General features: G+C 40.0%; 1 protein-coding gene across 1 annotated transcript in view; it reads right to left on the minus strand.

The window, feature by feature from the left end:
* Positions 1-17,004, minus strand: part of LOC119024168 (mucin-2-like) — a 30,799-nt gene that overhangs the window by 4,272 nt on the left and 9,523 nt on the right. The window contains exons 28-42 of the mRNA XM_037106686.1: positions 16,805-16,842; positions 16,593-16,675; positions 16,265-16,359; positions 16,197-16,201; positions 15,433-16,147; positions 6,327-8,760; positions 3,564-3,735; positions 3,185-3,429; positions 2,656-2,839; positions 2,328-2,529; positions 2,058-2,233; positions 1,889-1,958; positions 1,179-1,294; positions 1,059-1,090; positions 804-972 (exon numbers count right to left, since the gene is read on the minus strand). Coding sequence (XP_036962581.1) covers positions 804-972; positions 1,059-1,090; positions 1,179-1,294; positions 1,889-1,958; positions 2,058-2,233; positions 2,328-2,529; positions 2,656-2,839; positions 3,185-3,429; positions 3,564-3,735; positions 6,327-8,760; positions 15,433-16,147; positions 16,197-16,201; positions 16,265-16,359; positions 16,593-16,675; positions 16,805-16,842 — 4,736 coding nt within the window. The remainder of the gene's footprint in view (positions 1-803; positions 973-1,058; positions 1,091-1,178; positions 1,295-1,888; positions 1,959-2,057; positions 2,234-2,327; positions 2,530-2,655; positions 2,840-3,184; positions 3,430-3,563; positions 3,736-6,326; positions 8,761-15,432; positions 16,148-16,196; positions 16,202-16,264; positions 16,360-16,592; positions 16,676-16,804; positions 16,843-17,004) is intronic.

Consider the following 17,004-nt stretch of genomic DNA (forward strand, 5'->3'; position numbering starts at 1 on the left):
CATTTTTTCTTTTCATGCACATAATATGTGTTCATGATTTAGGAATCCTTTAATGCAGAATTTAACATGAGCTGCATGTCACAGGTATAATCTATAATGATTACAGTGATGGTAATAGCTCCAAATTTGCACTGCTGATGGACATTATGTGTGCCTTTAAACTCTAAATGTTGCTCTTCATCACACACATTGAAACTTTAAAGTTAGACCCTCCTGGTGGACGAATGCATCTGCCAAAATCTGTGAGCCCGATTTCTAAAGTTTCCTTTCCACAGCACACAATTGCAAGTTAAATAAATAAACCAATCTGAAATCAATGCAGTCTAATGCAACAACCCTGTCATAAATTCTACTTTCATGAATGTTCATATTGTGAAATTGTGATGGTCTTTGTTTAAATGTATGATCCTTTTTTGAGGCTGCAGTTTTTTGTGCCTTTATTGACAAATTCTATGAATGTGTCCAGCCCTCACTGGGGGTAAGCTAAATAAAAGTCACCTCTCTGTACAATGCAATGAAGTTAAACAGCAGTTTCCAATAACAGTGAAAAAAATAACCTTCATGAAGAGTAGATTTTTGGCAGGGCAGTTGTATTGGACTGTACCAGATTTAGGTAGGTGTATCTCATGATGTGGCAAATGAGTGTATTTTTTCTGTCTTTGGAGAGCCAGTATTCAAATGAGGAGAGCTGAGAAGTACTCCTCATGATGAGTAAACGGTTGTGTAAATGTGTGCAAAATTGTGAAAAAACATCATACCAGTTCCTGTTAAACTTTTATGTCAGCAGACTTTGAATCACTCACCACACTGATGTCTCTCACAGCAGTCCACAGTGCGGTTCACCAACATGTATCCTTCCTCATTACAGGTTATTGGTTCTTGAGTGGGACATGTGAGAGGCACACACTGGACACTCATAGTGACCTTATCACAAACACACTGCTTACAGCCACTCTGCCAGGTGTCACCGACCTGTTTAATGAAACAGAGTTAATGTGGTTACAGCAAGAATTACACAATGAAAAATTATGATAGTTAGTCATGTTCTGAGCATTTACCTCTTTAGGTTCACCAGAAGGTCCAGTGCAACCTTAAATAATAAAAACAATCAATTTACTTGTACATTCATTCATTCCAAAAAATAAAAAAGGCTTTTTCTTCACACCAGAATCTCTTACAGGAGGTGACGCAGATGTCAGAATTTGAACTGAATAAAGTCTTCCCTTCTGGGCAATAACATCCATCCTGGAATCCAGTATAATCTTGTTTGCCTTTTTCTTGCCGTATGTTGTATCTTAATGTGAAGAAAATGGATTAAAACAAACAGAATCTTTACATAATTTACATACTGTATTGTATTATATACTTAACTGATTGCTGTGAAATTTTGCACAGAACTTCACAGTCCCTTGAGTAAGAATCTTAATTACTAGTGACCCCCAACTTTTCCTCTATTGCCACCACTAGGTTGACATTTGCAGTTTTAAAGAACGTTCTCAATAAATATTGAATGGATTACAATACTTCTTAGTACAGTGGTGTAATTACTTCTTATCTAGTTCTATCATCAAATCAAAATTTTAATTTGTCCAAGTTTGGTTTATAACCAAAGCATCACTATACCAAAATACCTGCAAAATTGCAATTAGCTTTGACTGTACTTGTACATGTAAATTCTATCACACCAATGATGGTGATCATAGTAAACATAACTTCATTACTCCATTTTTGCATTGTCTTCATGAGCATGTTAGCATGCTGATGTTACATTTGAGCCTAAGTACAGCGTCTCAGAGCAATTAGCATGGCTATAAGCTGTGCCTTGTAAAATCACAAGCAGCTGACATTATGTAATTTATAAAATTGCTACATAGGACAGAGTGATTACCTTGCATTACAAGTTGGTTCAACACCTCGCTCACAAGGCTTGTATACTTTCGTTGCTGGACACTTATATTCTACAGTAACAGAAAGTGTATTTTAACATAAAAAAAAATATATGGACATCTATAAGATAACACTGTTTGCTTTCTACTTATAGAAAAAAACCCTCCTACCACACAGTCCATTAGTAGCATTCCTCCAGGCTACACAGATGGACGCTTCAGAACATTTTGAAGCATACAGCTCTAAACTGGAACAACCCATGCCTTGCGATGTGTGGCAAACATCATATTGACAGGCCGCATAAAAGTTACCTACTGGGATTACTTTGTGGCATTCCTCAAACACCCTTAATGGAAATAAAAGGAAAGTAGGCAGTTAATCCAGGTGTCACTCCAGAATTAATCTACATGATTCTTGTTTATTTTTAGGTAAAGTCTTACTTGCTGATCAAAATTTCACAAATAGAGGCTTTGCAAGTTGGTCGAGGTGATGATGTTGGTACTGGTTTTGTTGGAGAAGGCGGCTTCAGACAATATGGCTTATTAGTAACATTTACTTGCCACTGTCCCATCCCTGAGCATGAGGGATGAATCTGGCCATTTGGTAATCTACAGTCATTTTCCTTGTTATTGTCACAATAACCTTGTGAAAGTTAAGATAAACATGATAGATATTAATACCCATGTATTAACACATTTGATACATCCATTGGCATTTTCATATTCAATCTTGATGCCTATTTCAACAGCAAATTCGTGATCAACTTACCACACTGCCCCTCTGTGTTGCTGTGGAAAGAGGAAAGTGGCAACTGCACACTGAAAAAGAATCCTGCTAACTGCACAGTTGCGTCAATTGCTGGGATGCTCAAAACCAGCTTAATTCCTGTACTTGTTATGCGGAGGTCATCATTAGAGTAGGCTGGGACTACCTGCTTGTTGTTGATGTACACCTAAACAATTTGAACATGGTTTAGGTGAAACAGTTTTGTTCATCGATATCATTGCATATCATCTAAATATACTGATGCAGTATAATTATATAATAATGTTCTCAAGTCTCTCTCTCTCTCTCTCTCTCTCTCTCTCTCTCTCTCTTTATATATATATATATACATATATATATATATATATATATATATATATATATATATATATATATAGATAGATAGATAGATAGATAGATAGATAGATAGATAGATAGATAATCAATGCAAAAACCATGTCAGAGTATTTTACATACTATGCCTAACCCTTAATACATGTGTGGAGGGGGTCTTTAAAATTAAAAAACTTACCAAGCTCCTGGTCTTTGGGGCTCTCTCCAGGACAAGAGTAATATTATAGTTTTTGTAAAAAACAAGCAGGGCTTTTGCACATGTCACACTTCCAGAAGGATCACAGTTTTCGTTGTCGATAAGAATCGTAATGTTGTATCGAGGAATGATCTCTTTGACCAGGACATATGTGCAGTTTTCCTGGAAGCTGTAATACTTGCCATCAAATGTACTATAGTGAGGATCTCCCCAGCCAGAGCAAACACCTGCAAACATTAAGTTGAAATCACAATAAGTGTTACATCTCAGAAATACTGCAAATATTGTCAATAGCTGATATGTGCAGCATTTTTAACATATCCTGAATGTGAATTTTCAGAATGCTTTAATGTGAACTTACATTCGCATTCGTAGTGGAAACAACAGCCTGTTTCATCGTAAATCCTCACTGGTGGCATCGAATTTTCACACACAGGCCTGGTCACTGTTTTACATGGCACATGTGTTGTTATTACGCTTCCATTGGAACAATTTTTTGTGGAACACTTGTGTTCCCTCCAGGTTTCACCATGCTGTAAAAGCCAGAGCAGTTCTTTTATCAACCACAAATCAAGAATCAAATACATTTGTGAAATCAATATAAGGCTTGAGCCCAATAGCTGGACACATGTACAATATACACATCTTGAAAATGATTCAGAAACAAGTGAAGAATTTTACACAGATACAATGCTAACATGAAATATAGTGTTAATCAAAGGTGGTATTATCAGTCACAACCACTGACATTTGTTGCAATATTCTGCTAAAGAGGAGGTCTATTGATAGAAGCAAATTCGGTGTCATCCTACACTCGTTTAGACTTTCTCCAGGGAAGGAAGGTGCAAAAATACACAAACAAGCGGCTGTTATAATATTATTGGCATTGAGGGCATTTTGAATGATAAATAATAACAATTTAAATCTAATAAGTGCGGGTGCACTTTGCTTCACATGTACTTAACTCAAAAGATCAATAAGAATAACAGCCATTAAAATGTATTTCCCTTTATCAAAGAAGTGATTAAAGGCTTTGTTTCAGACTGTCTAAGACTTTAATAATCTAGACACTGGTAACAAGGTCAAATAAGGCAAAACTTAGAAATCAGTACATGATGACGGCATTGTTATTTTAAGTTTATCTGTCCCATTACATGGAATATATTTTGAATAACTAAATTTCTCAGTGCTTGTACACGTAAGTTTGGGTATCGAATCAGAGCAGACTGGGCTTTTTGGGAGAAACCAATTTGGATGAAACGGGTGAAAAATATATGGTGTCTGACATGGGTGCAGATCTGGTAGGACACCTGGTGAGCGCGGGTCAGATTTTGCGATTGCCATTATCAAGGCGTCATTTGCAAAGAAATAAAAATCGTGACACATCTACAAAAATACGCCTGCATTTCAAAATGATAAGCATTTATATTTTATATGAGCTTGTTCATGTGTGCTCGTGCCCTCCCAGAACTCCCACGCCCCATGCTAGCTTACTTTCATTTTTAAAAATTGTGAGAAAAAAGGCTGAAATGGGCATGGCCTATATCAGTGGTATCAAACTGATCCAGTAAAGGGCCATGTGGCTGCAGGTTTTCATTCCAACCAAGCAAGAACACACCTGATTTGGATCAGGTGTGTTCTTGCTTGGTTGGAATGAAAACCTGCAGCCACATGGCCCTTTCCTGGATCAGTTTGACACATATGGCCTATATGATGAGATTCAGCACAATTCAAACAATTTGTACGCGTGGATATAAGGTTTTTGAATGCGTGACAAAGTACATGTAAGTTATAAGCCAAAATGCAACAAAGTATATTGAGTTATAAGCCAAAATGCACTTTCCTTGATTAAAGCCCCACCTAGTGGTGGAAATCGAGGATGACAAAAGATTATGAAATTTTGCGGCAGGTGTACGTTCAAGGTTTGGTGAGTTTTGCATTGGGTTTTCATTTCCTCTTATAGTGGCAGTAGATGAAGGTTGCTTTATGTAACTTTTGTTCTATGAGTAGGTGTTAAGCCCTTTAGGTTCATGTAATTGCAACCATATTTAGGGCCCGAGCAGGTCTCAACCTGAGAGGACCCTGTTGTTTTTGTAGTGATGATTTTGTTCCAAATTATTGCATTTTTCACTGCCTCAGCATAATCCAAAACTCACCAAACTTTGAATATATGTCACACCTGCCGAAAAATGTCATAATCTATTGTCGTTCTCAATTTCCACCAGTAGGTATTGCTATAATCAAGGAAAGTGCGTTTTGCCTTATAACTCACATACTTTGCTGCACGTTCAAAAACCTTATATCCACGCATTCACTGAATTGTGCTGAATCTCATCATATAGGCCCATTTCCTCCGTTAATTTCTGCAAATTCGCTAAATGTTGCAAACCTAAGAAAAAGAGAAAAAAAAGAAAAAAAGAATTTTAATATTTCAATGCTCAAGTTATTAAATAACAACTTCTTGCTTATCTCAACATTGGTCTGTCCGAATGACATGAAACTCAGGTGACTACTTCCCCATGAGCCCCCAAGGCTCTGTGCAAAATTTTGGCTGATGACCACTAGGTGTGGTGACGGTGTGGTCCTTGCTAGTGAATTAGAGTATGAGGACCCAAATTTTAGCAAGTAGCATCTGTGGCCAAAAGTTATCAAAAGCTTTCACCTGTGTCACACCTGGTGGCCGTGGTGGTGCAGTCCATTTTGATGCTTCATCATAAAACCATTAAGTCATTATAACCTCCACAAACAATTTGCCATCTACTCCAAATTGCTCAAACATGTAGCGGGTGTTGCCCTGAATATGTCTATGCAGCACACCCCAACTGAAGCATGCCCCGACGTGCGTGGACTGCAAGGGCCCATTCATCGCTGCTTCCAGCTTTCTGTTATGCTAAGACATTACATTAATGACGATCTTGCAAAATCTATGGTGTAGTAGAACGTGAAACCAGTGATGGTGATGAAACTGGAATGCCACCCAGTTCTATGCAGATGGTGTCATTGTTCTATAGCAATTATATTGTGCAATCAACATTACTTCATAATGTCATGTTTAAGCAAAAATATATATTCAAAATATGCAAGTATGAAGTACATGTTTATATAACTTCACAACTTAAAATACCTTTCTAGGTGGCTCGAGATAAGAACAGTCTTCAGGGGGTGGCGGTGTTGTGGGTGTTTCTGTGGGTGTAGTTGCTATAGGTGTTTCCATGGTTATAATTGTTGTTTCTGTGGTTGAAGTTGATGGTGTTTCTGTGGTTGTTTTTGGTGTTTCTGTGGTTATAGTTGTTGTAGCTGTTTCAGTGGTTGTAGTTGATGTTGTTGTGGGTGTTTCTGTGGTTGTGGCTGTTGTTGTGGGTGTTTCTGTGGTTGTTTCTGTGGTTGTAGCTGTAATTCTTTCTGTGGTTCTACTTGTAGCTGTCGTGGTTGTTGGTGTGGTCGTAGGTCTTGTTGTAGGTGTGGTTGTAAGTGTTTCTGTGGTTGTAATTATTGTTGTGGTTGTTGGTGTGGTTGTAGTTGTAACTGTTTCTGTGGTTGTTGTAAGGGTTTCTGTGGTTGTACTTGTTATGGGTGTTTCTGTGGTTGTACTTGTAGTTGTTGTTGGTGTGGTCGTAAGTCTTGTTGTGGGTGTGGTTGTGATTGTTGCAGTAGTTGTGGGTGTTTCTGTGGTTGTACTTGTAGTTGTTGTTGTGGTTGTTGGTGTGGTTGTATATCTTGTTGTAGGTGTTGTTAGTGTAGTTGTAGGTGTTTCTGTGGTTGTAATTATTGTTGTGGTCGTTGGTGTGGTTGTAGTTGTAACTGTTTCTGTGGTTGTTATAGGGGTTTCTGTGGTTGTACTTGTTATGGGTGTTTCTGTGGTTGTACTTGTAGTTGTTGTTGTGGTTGTTGGTGTGGTCGTAGGTCTTGTTGTGGGTGTGGTTGTTAGTGTGGTTGTAGGTGTTTCTGTGGTTGTAATTATTGTTGTGGGTGTTTCTGTGGTTGTAGTTGAAAGTGTTTCTGTGGTTGTACTTGGAGTTGTGGTTGTTGGTCTGGTCGTAGTTGTTTCTGTGGTGGTGGGTGTTGGTGTGGTCGCAGGTGTTTCTGTGGTTGTGGCTGTTGTAGGTGTTCCTGTGGTTATAGTTGTTTCTGTTGTTGTTATAGGTGTTTCTGTAGTTGTAATTATTGTTGTGGTTGTTGGTGTGGTTGTAGTTGTAACTGTTTCTGTGGTTGTTATAGGGGTTTCTGTGGTTGTACTTGTAGTTGTGATTGTTGGTGTGGTCGTAGTTGTTTCTGTGGTGGTGGGTGTTGGTGTGGTCGCAGGTGTTTCCGTGGATGTGGCTGTTGTAGGTGTTCCTGTGGTTATAGTTGTAACCGTTTCTGTTGTTGTTGTAGGTGTTTCTGTGGTTGTACTTGTTGTTGTGGGTGTTTCTGTGGTTGTACTTGTAGTTGTGGTTGTTGGTGAGGTCGTAGGTCTTGTTGTGGGTGTGGTTGTAGGTGTTTCTGTGGTTGTAGTTGAAAGTGTTTCTGTAGTTGTACTAGTAGCTGTGGTTGTTGGTGTGGTCGTAGTTGTTTCTGTGGTGGTGGGTGTTGGTGTGGTCGCAGGTGTTTCCGTGGATGTGGCTGTTGTAGGTGTTCCTGTGGTTATAGTTGTAACCGTTTCTGTTGTTGTTGTAGGTGTTTCTGTGGTTGTACTTGTAGTTGTGGTTGTTGGTGTGGTCAAAGTTATTTCTGTGGTTGTTGTAGGTGTTTCTGATGTTGCACTTGTACTTGTGGTTGTGGTTGTTGTTGTTGGGGATGATGTTACACACTTGATTGTAACACAACATTTTACTCGTATTTCATAGTCGTTACATAAATAAGGTACACCTTGGTCTATATTACGACAAATGAGTCCAACTTCTGCATTGCATGTTGCATTTTGACCCAGTCCATCAAAAGGAATATCTAAGCCTTTTGCTCTACATTCTATTTCCAGAGGTTTTCTGCAAACATTTCGATCTAGATCAGGAATGTTATCAATGGGTTCATAATCCCCACCCTTTGGGTCGCCTTTGTCAGGTTTATCGCTGTTTGTCCAGTTAGACCACTTACAAACATAGCAGTCAGCATGTGTTGTTGTGGATGGTTCTGTGGTTGTTGCTGTTGTACTTGGGGGTGTTATTATGGTTATAGGTGTTGTTGTGGGTGTGGTTGTGATTGTTGCAGTAGTTGTGGGTGTTTCTGTGGTTGTACTTGTAGTTGTTGTTGTGGTTGTTGGTGTAGTCGTATATCTTGTTGTAGGTGTTGTTGTTAGTGTAGTTGTAGGTGTTTCTGTGGTTGTAATTATTGTTGTGGTCGTTGGTGTGGTTGTAGTTGTAACTGTTTCTGTGGTTGTTATAGGGGTTTCTGTGGTTGTACTTGTTGTTGTGGGTGTTTCTGTGGTTGTACTTGTAGTTGTGGTTGTTGGTGAGGTCGTAGGTCTTGTTGTGGGTGTGGTTGTAGGTGTTTCTGTGGTTGTAGTTGAAAGTGCTTCTGTAGTTGTACTAGTAGCTGTGGTTGTTGGTGTGGTCGTAGTTGTTTCTGTGGTGGTGGGTGTTTCTGTGGTAGTTGTAACTGTTTCTGTGGTTGTTGTACTAGTAGCTGTGGTTGTGGTTGTAGGTGTTGTTGTAGTTGTGGTTGTTGGTGTGGTAGTAGGTGTTTCTGTTGTTGTAGTTGATGTAGGTTTTTCCACGGTTGTAGGTGTTATTGGTGTTCCTGTGGTTGTTTCTGTAGTTGTTGTTTGTGTTTCTGTGGTTGTTGAAATCTCCTCCTGGGATCCAGTTTTTGCTGTTGTTTTTGTATCCAGTGAATTAGTTACAACTTCTAAGGTTGTTGTTTCAGTGGTTGTGGTTGTTTCTGTGGTTGTTGCTGTTGGGGGTGTGGTTGTTTCTGTGGTTGTTGTAGGTGTTTCTGTGGTTGTACTTGTAGTTGTGATTCTGGTTGTAGGTGTTTCTGTGGTTGTGGCTGTTGTAGGTGTTCCTGTGGTTATAGTTGTAACCGTTTCTGTTGTTGTTATAGGTGTTTCTGTGGATGTAATTATTGTTGTGGTTGTTGGTGTGGTTGTAGTTGTAACTGTTTCTGTGGTTGTTATAGGGGTTTCTGTGGTTGTACTTGTTGTTGTGGGTGTTTCTGTGGTTGTACTTGTAGTTGTTGTTGTGGTTGTTGATGAGGTCGTAGGTCTTGTTGTGAGTGTGGTTGTAGGTGTTTCTGTGGTTGTAATTGTTGTTGTGGGTGTTTCTGTGGTTGTAGTTGAAAGTGTTTCTGTGGTTGTACTTGTAGTTGTGGTTGTTGGTGTGGTTGTAGTTGTTTCTGTGGAGGTGGGTGTTTCTGTGATTGTTGTAGGTGTTTCTGTGGTTGTACTTGTTGTTGTGGGTGTTTCTGTGGTTGTAGTTGAAAGTGTTTCTGTGGTTGTACTTGTAGTTGTGGTTGTTGGTGTGGTCAAAGTTGTTTCTGTGGCTGTACTTGTAGTTGTAGTTGTTGGTGTTGTTATAGTTGTTTCTGTGGTTGTTGTAGGTGTTTCTGTTGTTGCACTTGTACTTGTGGTTGTGGTTGTTGGGGATGATGTTACACAATTGATTGTAACACAACATTTTACTCGTATTTCATAGTCGTTACATAAATAAGGTACACCTTGGTCTATATTACGACAAATTAGTCCAACTTCTGCATTGCATGTTGCATTTTGACCCAGTCCATCAAAAGGAATATCTAAGCCTTTTGCTCTACATTCTATTTCCAGAGGTTTTCTGCAAACATTTCGATCTAGATCAGGAATGTTATCAATGGGTTCGTAATCCCCACCCTTTGGGTCGCCTTTGTCAGGTTTATCGCTGTTTGTCCAATTAGACCACTTACAAACATAGCAGTCAGAATGTGTTGTTGTGGATGGTTCTGTGGTTGTTGCTGTTGTACTTGGGGGTGTTATTATGGTTATAGGTGTTGTTGTGGGTGTGGTTGTGATTGTTGCAGTAGTTGTGGGTGTTTCTGTGGTTGTGCTTGTAGTTGTTGTTGTGGTTGTTGGTGTGGTTGTATATCTTGTTGTAGGTGTTGTTAGTGTAGTTGTAGGTGTTTCTGTGGTTGTAATTATTGTTGTGGTCGTTGGTGTGGTTGTAGTTGTAACTGTTTCTGTGGTTGTTATAGGGGTTTCTGTGGTTGTACTTGTTGTTGTGGGTGTTTCTGTGGTTGTACTTGTAGTTGTGGTTGTTGGTGAGGTCGTAGGTCTTGTTGTGGGTGTGGTTGTAGGTGTTTCTGTGGTTGTAGTTGAAAGTGTTTCTGTAGTTGTACTAGTAGCTGTGGTTGTTGGTGTGGTCGTAGTTGTTTCTGTGGTGGTGGGTGTTGGTGTGGTCGCATGTGTTTCCATGGATGTGGCTGTTGTAGGTGTTCCTGTGGTTATAGTTGTAACCGTTTCTGTTGTTGTTGTAGGTGTTTCTGTGGTTGTACTTGTAGTTGTGGTTGTTGGTGTGGTCAAAGTTATTTCTGTGGTTGTTGTAGGTGTTTCTGATGTTGCACTTGTACTTGTGGTTGTGGTTGTTGGGGATGATGTTACACAATTGATTGTAACACAACATTTTACTCGTATTTCATAGTCGTTACATAAATAAGGTACACCTTGGTCTATATTACGACAAATTAGTCCAACTTCTGCATTGCATGTTGCATTTTGACCCAGTCCATCAAAAGGAATATCTAAGCCTTTTGCTCTACATTCTATTTCCAGAGGTTTTCTGCAAACATTTCGATCTAGATCAGGAATGTTATCAATGGGTTCGTAATCCCCACCCTTTGGGTCGCCTTTGTCAGGTTTATCGCTGTTTGTCCAATTAGACCACTTACAAACATAGCAGTCAGAATGTGTTGTTGTGGATGGTTCTGTGGTTGTTGCTGTTGTACTTGGGGGTGTTATTATGGTTATAGGTGTTGTTGTGGGTGTGGTTGTGATTGTTGCAGTAGTTGTGGGTGTTTCTGTGGTTGTGCTTGTAGTTGTTGTTGTGGTTGTTGGTGTGGTTGTATATCTTGTTGTAGGTGTTGTTAGTGTAGTTGTAGGTGTTTCTGTGGTTGTAATTATTGTTGTGGTCGTTGGTGTGGTTGTAGTTGTAACTGTTTCTGTGGTTGTTATAGGGGTTTCTGTGGTTGTACTTGTTGTTGTGGGTGTTTCTGTGGTTGTACTTGTAGTTGTGGTTGTTGGTGAGGTCGTAGGTCTTGTTGTGGGTGTGGTTGTAGGTGTTTCTGTGGTTGTAGTTGAAAGTGTTTCTGTAGTTGTACTAGTAGCTGTGGTTGTTGGTGTGGTCGTAGTTGTTTCTGTGGTGGTGGGTGTTGGTGTGGTCGCATGTGTTTCCGTGGATGTGGCTGTTGTAGGTGTTCCTGTGGTTATAGTTGTAACCGTTTCTGTTGTTGTTGTAGGTGTTTCTGTGGTTGTACTTGTAGTTGTGGTTGTTGGTGTGGTCAAAGTTATTTCTGTGGTTGTTGTAGGTGTTTCTGATGTTGCACTTGTACTTGTGGTTGTGGTTGTTGGGGATGATGTTACACAATTGATTGTAACACAACATTTTACTCGTATTTCATAGTCGTTACATAAATAAGGTACACCTTGGTCTATATTACGACAAATTAGTCCAACTTCTGCATTGCATGTTGCATTTTGACCCAGTCCATCAAAAGGAATATCTAAGCCTTTTGCTCTACATTCTATTTCCAGAGGTTTTCTGCAAACATTTCGATCTAGATCAGGAATGTTATCAATGGGTTCGTAATCCCCACCCTTTGGGTCGCCTTTGTCAGGTTTATCGCTGTTTGTCCAATTAGACCACTTACAAACATAGCAGTCAGAATGTGTTGTTGTGGATGGTTCTGTGGTTGTTGCTGTTGTACTTGGGGGTGTTATTATGGTTATAGGTGTTGTTGTGGGTGTGGTTGTGATTGTTGCAGTAGTTGTGGGTGTTTCTGTGGTTGTACTTGTAGTTGTTGTTGTGGTTGTTGGTGTGGTTGTATATCTTGTTGTAGGTGTTGTTAGTGTAGTTGTAGGTGTTTCTGTGGTTGTAATTATTGTTGTGGTCGTTGGTGTGGTTGTAGTTGTAACTGTTTCTGTGGTTGTTATAGGGGTTTCTGTGGTTGTACTTGTTGTTGTGGGTGTTTCTGTGGTTGTACTTGTAGTTGTGGTTGTTGGTGAGGTCGTAGGTCTTGTTGTGGGTGTGGTTGTAGGTGTTTCTGTGGTTGTAGTTGAAAGTGTTTCTGTAGTTGTACTAGTAGCTGTGGTTGTTGGTGTGGTCGTAGTTGTTTCTGTGGTGGTGGGTGTTGGTGTGGTCGCAGGTGTTTCCGTGGATGTGGCTGTTGTAGGTGTTCCTGTGGTTATAGTTGTAACCGTTTCTGTTGTTGTTGTAGGTGTTTCTGTGGTTGTACTTGTAGTTGTGGTTGTTGGTGTGGTCAAAGTTATTTCTGTGGTTGTTGTAGGTGTTTCTGATGTTGCACTTGTACTTGTGGTTGTGGTTGTTGTTGTTGGGGATGATGTTACACACTTGATTGTAACACAACATTTTACTCGTATTTCATAGTCGTTACATAAATAAGGTACACCTTGGTCTATATTACGACAAATTAGTCCAACTTCTGCATTGCATGTTGCATTTTGACCCAGTCCATCAAAAGGAATATCTAAGCCTTTTGCTCTACATTCTATTTCCAGAGGTTTTCTGCAAACATTTCGATCTAGATCAGGAATGTTATCAATGGGTTCATAATCCCCACCATTTGGGTTGCCTTTGTCAGGTTTATCGCTGTTTGTCCAATTAGACCACTTACAAACATAGCAGTCAGAATGTGTTGTTGTGGATGGTTCTGTGGTTGTTGCTGTTGTACTTGGGGGTGTTATTATGGTTATAGGTGTTGTTGTGGGTGTGGTTGTGATTGTTGCAGTAGTTGTGGGTGTTTCTGTGGTTGTACTTGTAGTTGTTGTTGTTGGTGTAGTCGTATATCTTGTTGTAGGTGTTGTTGTTAGTGTAGTTGTAGGTGTTTCTGTGGTTGTAATTATTGTTGTGGTCGTTGGTGTGGTTGTAGTTGTAACTGTTTCTGTGGTTGTTATAGGGGTTTCTGTGGTTGTACTTGTTGTTGTGGGTGTTTCTGTGGTTGTACTTGTAGTTGTGGTTGTTGGTGAGGTCGTAGGTCTTGTTGTGGGTGTGGTTGTAGGTGTTTCTGTGGTTGTAGTTGAAAGTGTTTCTGTAGTTGTACTAGTAGCTGTGGTTGTTGGTGTGGTCGTAGTTGTTTCTGTGGTGGTGGGTGTTGGTGTGGTCGCATGTGTTTCCGTGGATGTGGCTGTTGTAGGTGTTCCTGTGGTTATAGTTGTAACCGTTTCTGTTGTTGTTGTAGGTGTTTCTGTGGTTGTACTTGTAGTTGTGGTTGTTGGTGTGGTCAAAGTTATTTCTGTGGTTGTTGTAGGTGTTTCTGATGTTGCACTTGTACTTGTGGTTGTGGTTGTTGGGGATGATGTTACACAATTGATTGTAACACAACATTTTACTCGTATTTCATAGTCGTTACATAAATAAGGTACACCTTGGTCTATATTACGACAAATTAGTCCAACTTCTGCATTGCATGTTGCATTTTGACCCAGTCCATCAAAAGGAATATCTAAGCCTTTTGCTCTACATTCTATTTCCAGAGGTTTTCTGCAAACATTTCGATCTAGATCAGGAATGTTATCAATGGGTTCGTAATCCCCACCCTTTGGGTCGCCTTTGTCAGGTTTATCGCTGTTTGTCCAATTAGACCACTTACAAACATAGCAGTCAGAATGTGTTGTTGTGGATGGTTCTGTGGTTGTTGCTGTTGTACTTGGGGGTGTTATTATGGTTATAGGTGTTGTTGTGGGTGTGGTTGTGATTGTTGCAGTAGTTGTGGGTGTTTCTGTGGTTGTGCTTGTAGTTGTTGTTGTGGTTGTTGGTGTGGTTGTATATCTTGTTGTAGGTGTTGTTAGTGTAGTTGTAGGTGTTTCTGTGGTTGTAATTATTGTTGTGGTCGTTGGTGTGGTTGTAGTTGTAACTGTTTCTGTGGTTGTTATAGGGGTTTCTGTGGTTGTACTTGTTGTTGTGGGTGTTTCTGTGGTTGTACTTGTAGTTGTGGTTGTTGGTGAGGTCGTAGGTCTTGTTGTGGGTGTGGTTGTAGGTGTTTCTGTGGTTGTAGTTGAAAGTGTTTCTGTAGTTGTACTAGTAGCTGTGGTTGTTGGTGTGGTCGTAGTTGTTTCTGTGGTGGTGGGTGTTGGTGTGGTCGCATGTGTTTCCGTGGATGTGGCTGTTGTAGGTGTTCCTGTGGTTATAGTTGTAACCGTTTCTGTTGTTGTTGTAGGTGTTTCTGTGGTTGTACTTGTAGTTGTGGTTGTTGGTGTGGTCAAAGTTATTTCTGTGGTTGTTGTAGGTGTTTCTGATGTTGCACTTGTACTTGTGGTTGTGGTTGTTGGGGATGATGTTACACAATTGATTGTAACACAACATTTTACTCGTATTTCATAGTCGTTACATAAATAAGGTACACCTTGGTCTATATTACGACAAATTAGTCCAACTTCTGCATTGCATGTTGCATTTTGACCCAGTCCATCAAAAGGAATATCTAAGCCTTTTGCTCTACATTCTATTTCCAGAGGTTTTCTGCAAACATTTCGATCTAGATCAGGAATGTTATCAATGGGTTCGTAATCCCCACCCTTTGGGTCGCCTTTGTCAGGTTTATCGCTGTTTGTCCAATTAGACCACTTACAAACATAGCAGTCAGAATGTGTTGTTGTGGATGGTTCTGTGGTTGTTGCTGTTGTACTTGGGGGTGTTATTATGGTTATAGGTGTTGTTGTGGGTGTGGTTGTGATTGTTGCAGTAGTTGTGGGTGTTTCTGTGGTTGTACTTGTAGTTGTTGTTGTGGTTGTTGGTGTGGTTGTATATCTTGTTGTAGGTGTTGTTAGTGTAGTTGTAGGTGTTTCTGTGGTTGTAATTATTGTTGTGGTCGTTGGTGTGGTTGTAGTTGTAACTGTTTCTGTGGTTGTTATAGGGGTTTCTGTGGTTGTACTTGTTGTTGTGGGTGTTTCTGTGGTTGTACTTGTAGTTGTGGTTGTTGGTGAGGTCGTAGGTCTTGTTGTGGGTGTGGTTGTAGGTGTTTCTGTGGTTGTAGTTGAAAGTGTTTCTGTAGTTGTACTAGTAGCTGTGGTTGTTGGTGTGGTCGTAGTTGTTTCTGTGGTGGTGGGTGTTGGTGTGGTCGCAGGTGTTTCCGTGGATGTGGCTGTTGTAGGTGTTCCTGTGGTTATAGTTGTAACCGTTTCTGTTGTTGTTGTAGGTGTTTCTGTGGTTGTACTTGTAGTTGTGGTTGTTGGTGTGGTCAAAGTTATTTCTGTGGTTGTTGTAGGTGTTTCTGATGTTGCACTTGTACTTGTGGTTGTGGTTGTTGTTGTTGGGGATGATGTTACACACTTGATTGTAACACAACATTTTACTCGTATTTCATAGTCGTTACATAAATAAGGTACACCTTGGTCTATATTACGACAAATGAGTCCAACTTCTGCATTGCATGTTGCATTTTGACCCAGTCCATCAAAAGGAATATCTAAGCCTTTTGCTCTACATTCTATTTCCAGAGGTTTTCTGCAAACATTTCGATCTAGATCAGGAATGTTATCAATGGGTTCATAATCCCCACCATTTGGGTTGCCTTTGTCAGGTTTATCGCTGTTTGTCCAATTAGACCACTTACAAACATAGCAGTCAGAATGTGTTGTTGTGGATGGTTCTGTGGTTGTTGCTGTTGTACTTGGGGGTGTTATTATGGTTATAGGTGTTGTTGTGGGTGTGGTTGTGATTGTTGCAGTAGTTGTGGGTGTTTCTGTGGTTGTACTTGTAGTTGTTGTTGTTGGTGTAGTCGTATATCTTGTTGTAGGTGTTGTTGTTAGTGTAGTTGTAGGTGTTTCTGTGGTTGTAATTATTGTTGTGGTCGTTGGTGTGGTTGTAGTTGTAACTGTTTCTGTGGTTGTTATAGGGGTTTCTGTGGTTGTACTTGTTGTTGTGGGTGTTTCTGTGGTTGTACTTGTAGTTGTGGTTGTTGGTGAGGTCGTAGGTCTTGTTGTGGGTGTGGTTGTAGGTGTTTCTGTGGTTGTAGTTGAAAGTGTTTCTGTAGTTGTACTAGTAGCTGTGGTTGTTGGTGTGGTCGTAGTTGTTTCTGTGGTGGTGGGTGTTTCTGTGGTAATTGTAACTGTTTCTATGGTTGTTGTAGGTGTTTCTGTGGTTGAGATTGTTGCGGTTGTTCCTGTGGTTGTAGTTGTTTCTGTGGTTGTAATTGTAGTTGTGGTCATTGGTGTGGTTGTATGTGTTGTTGTGGGTGTGGTTGCAGTTGTTTCTGTGGTTGTGATTGTTGCAGTGGTGGTTGTGGATTTTGTTGTGGGTCTTTCTGTGATTGTTGTAGGTGTTTCTGTGGTTGTTGTAGGTGTTCCTTCACAAGCTGTAAAAGAAATGTTTACATGAGAATTACATGAATAGTTTATGGTTAAAATGTACATGTTATATTGACTTTTCCATTATTCTCTGTGTTGTGATAGTCAATCACAGGAATAGGAATAACCATGCTCACCTTGGATAATGCATCCAGTTTTTGCTGAATGACAATCACTGAAAGATAAGCACAAAATAAGAGATTTAACACAATGTATGAACATTTAGGGTCATATGTTGGTTTTGGCACAACATCACACATGCTTCTTTGGTGATGCATTTGGCACACCCCTGATGGAGTGGGCAAGACGCACTTGACTGTGATCAGTGCAGTGCTGC

This window comes from Acanthopagrus latus, chromosome 8, assembly GCF_904848185.1.
Source record: "Acanthopagrus latus isolate v.2019 chromosome 8, fAcaLat1.1, whole genome shotgun sequence".
NCBI classification, from domain to species: Eukaryota; Metazoa; Chordata; class Actinopteri; order Spariformes; family Sparidae; genus Acanthopagrus; species Acanthopagrus latus.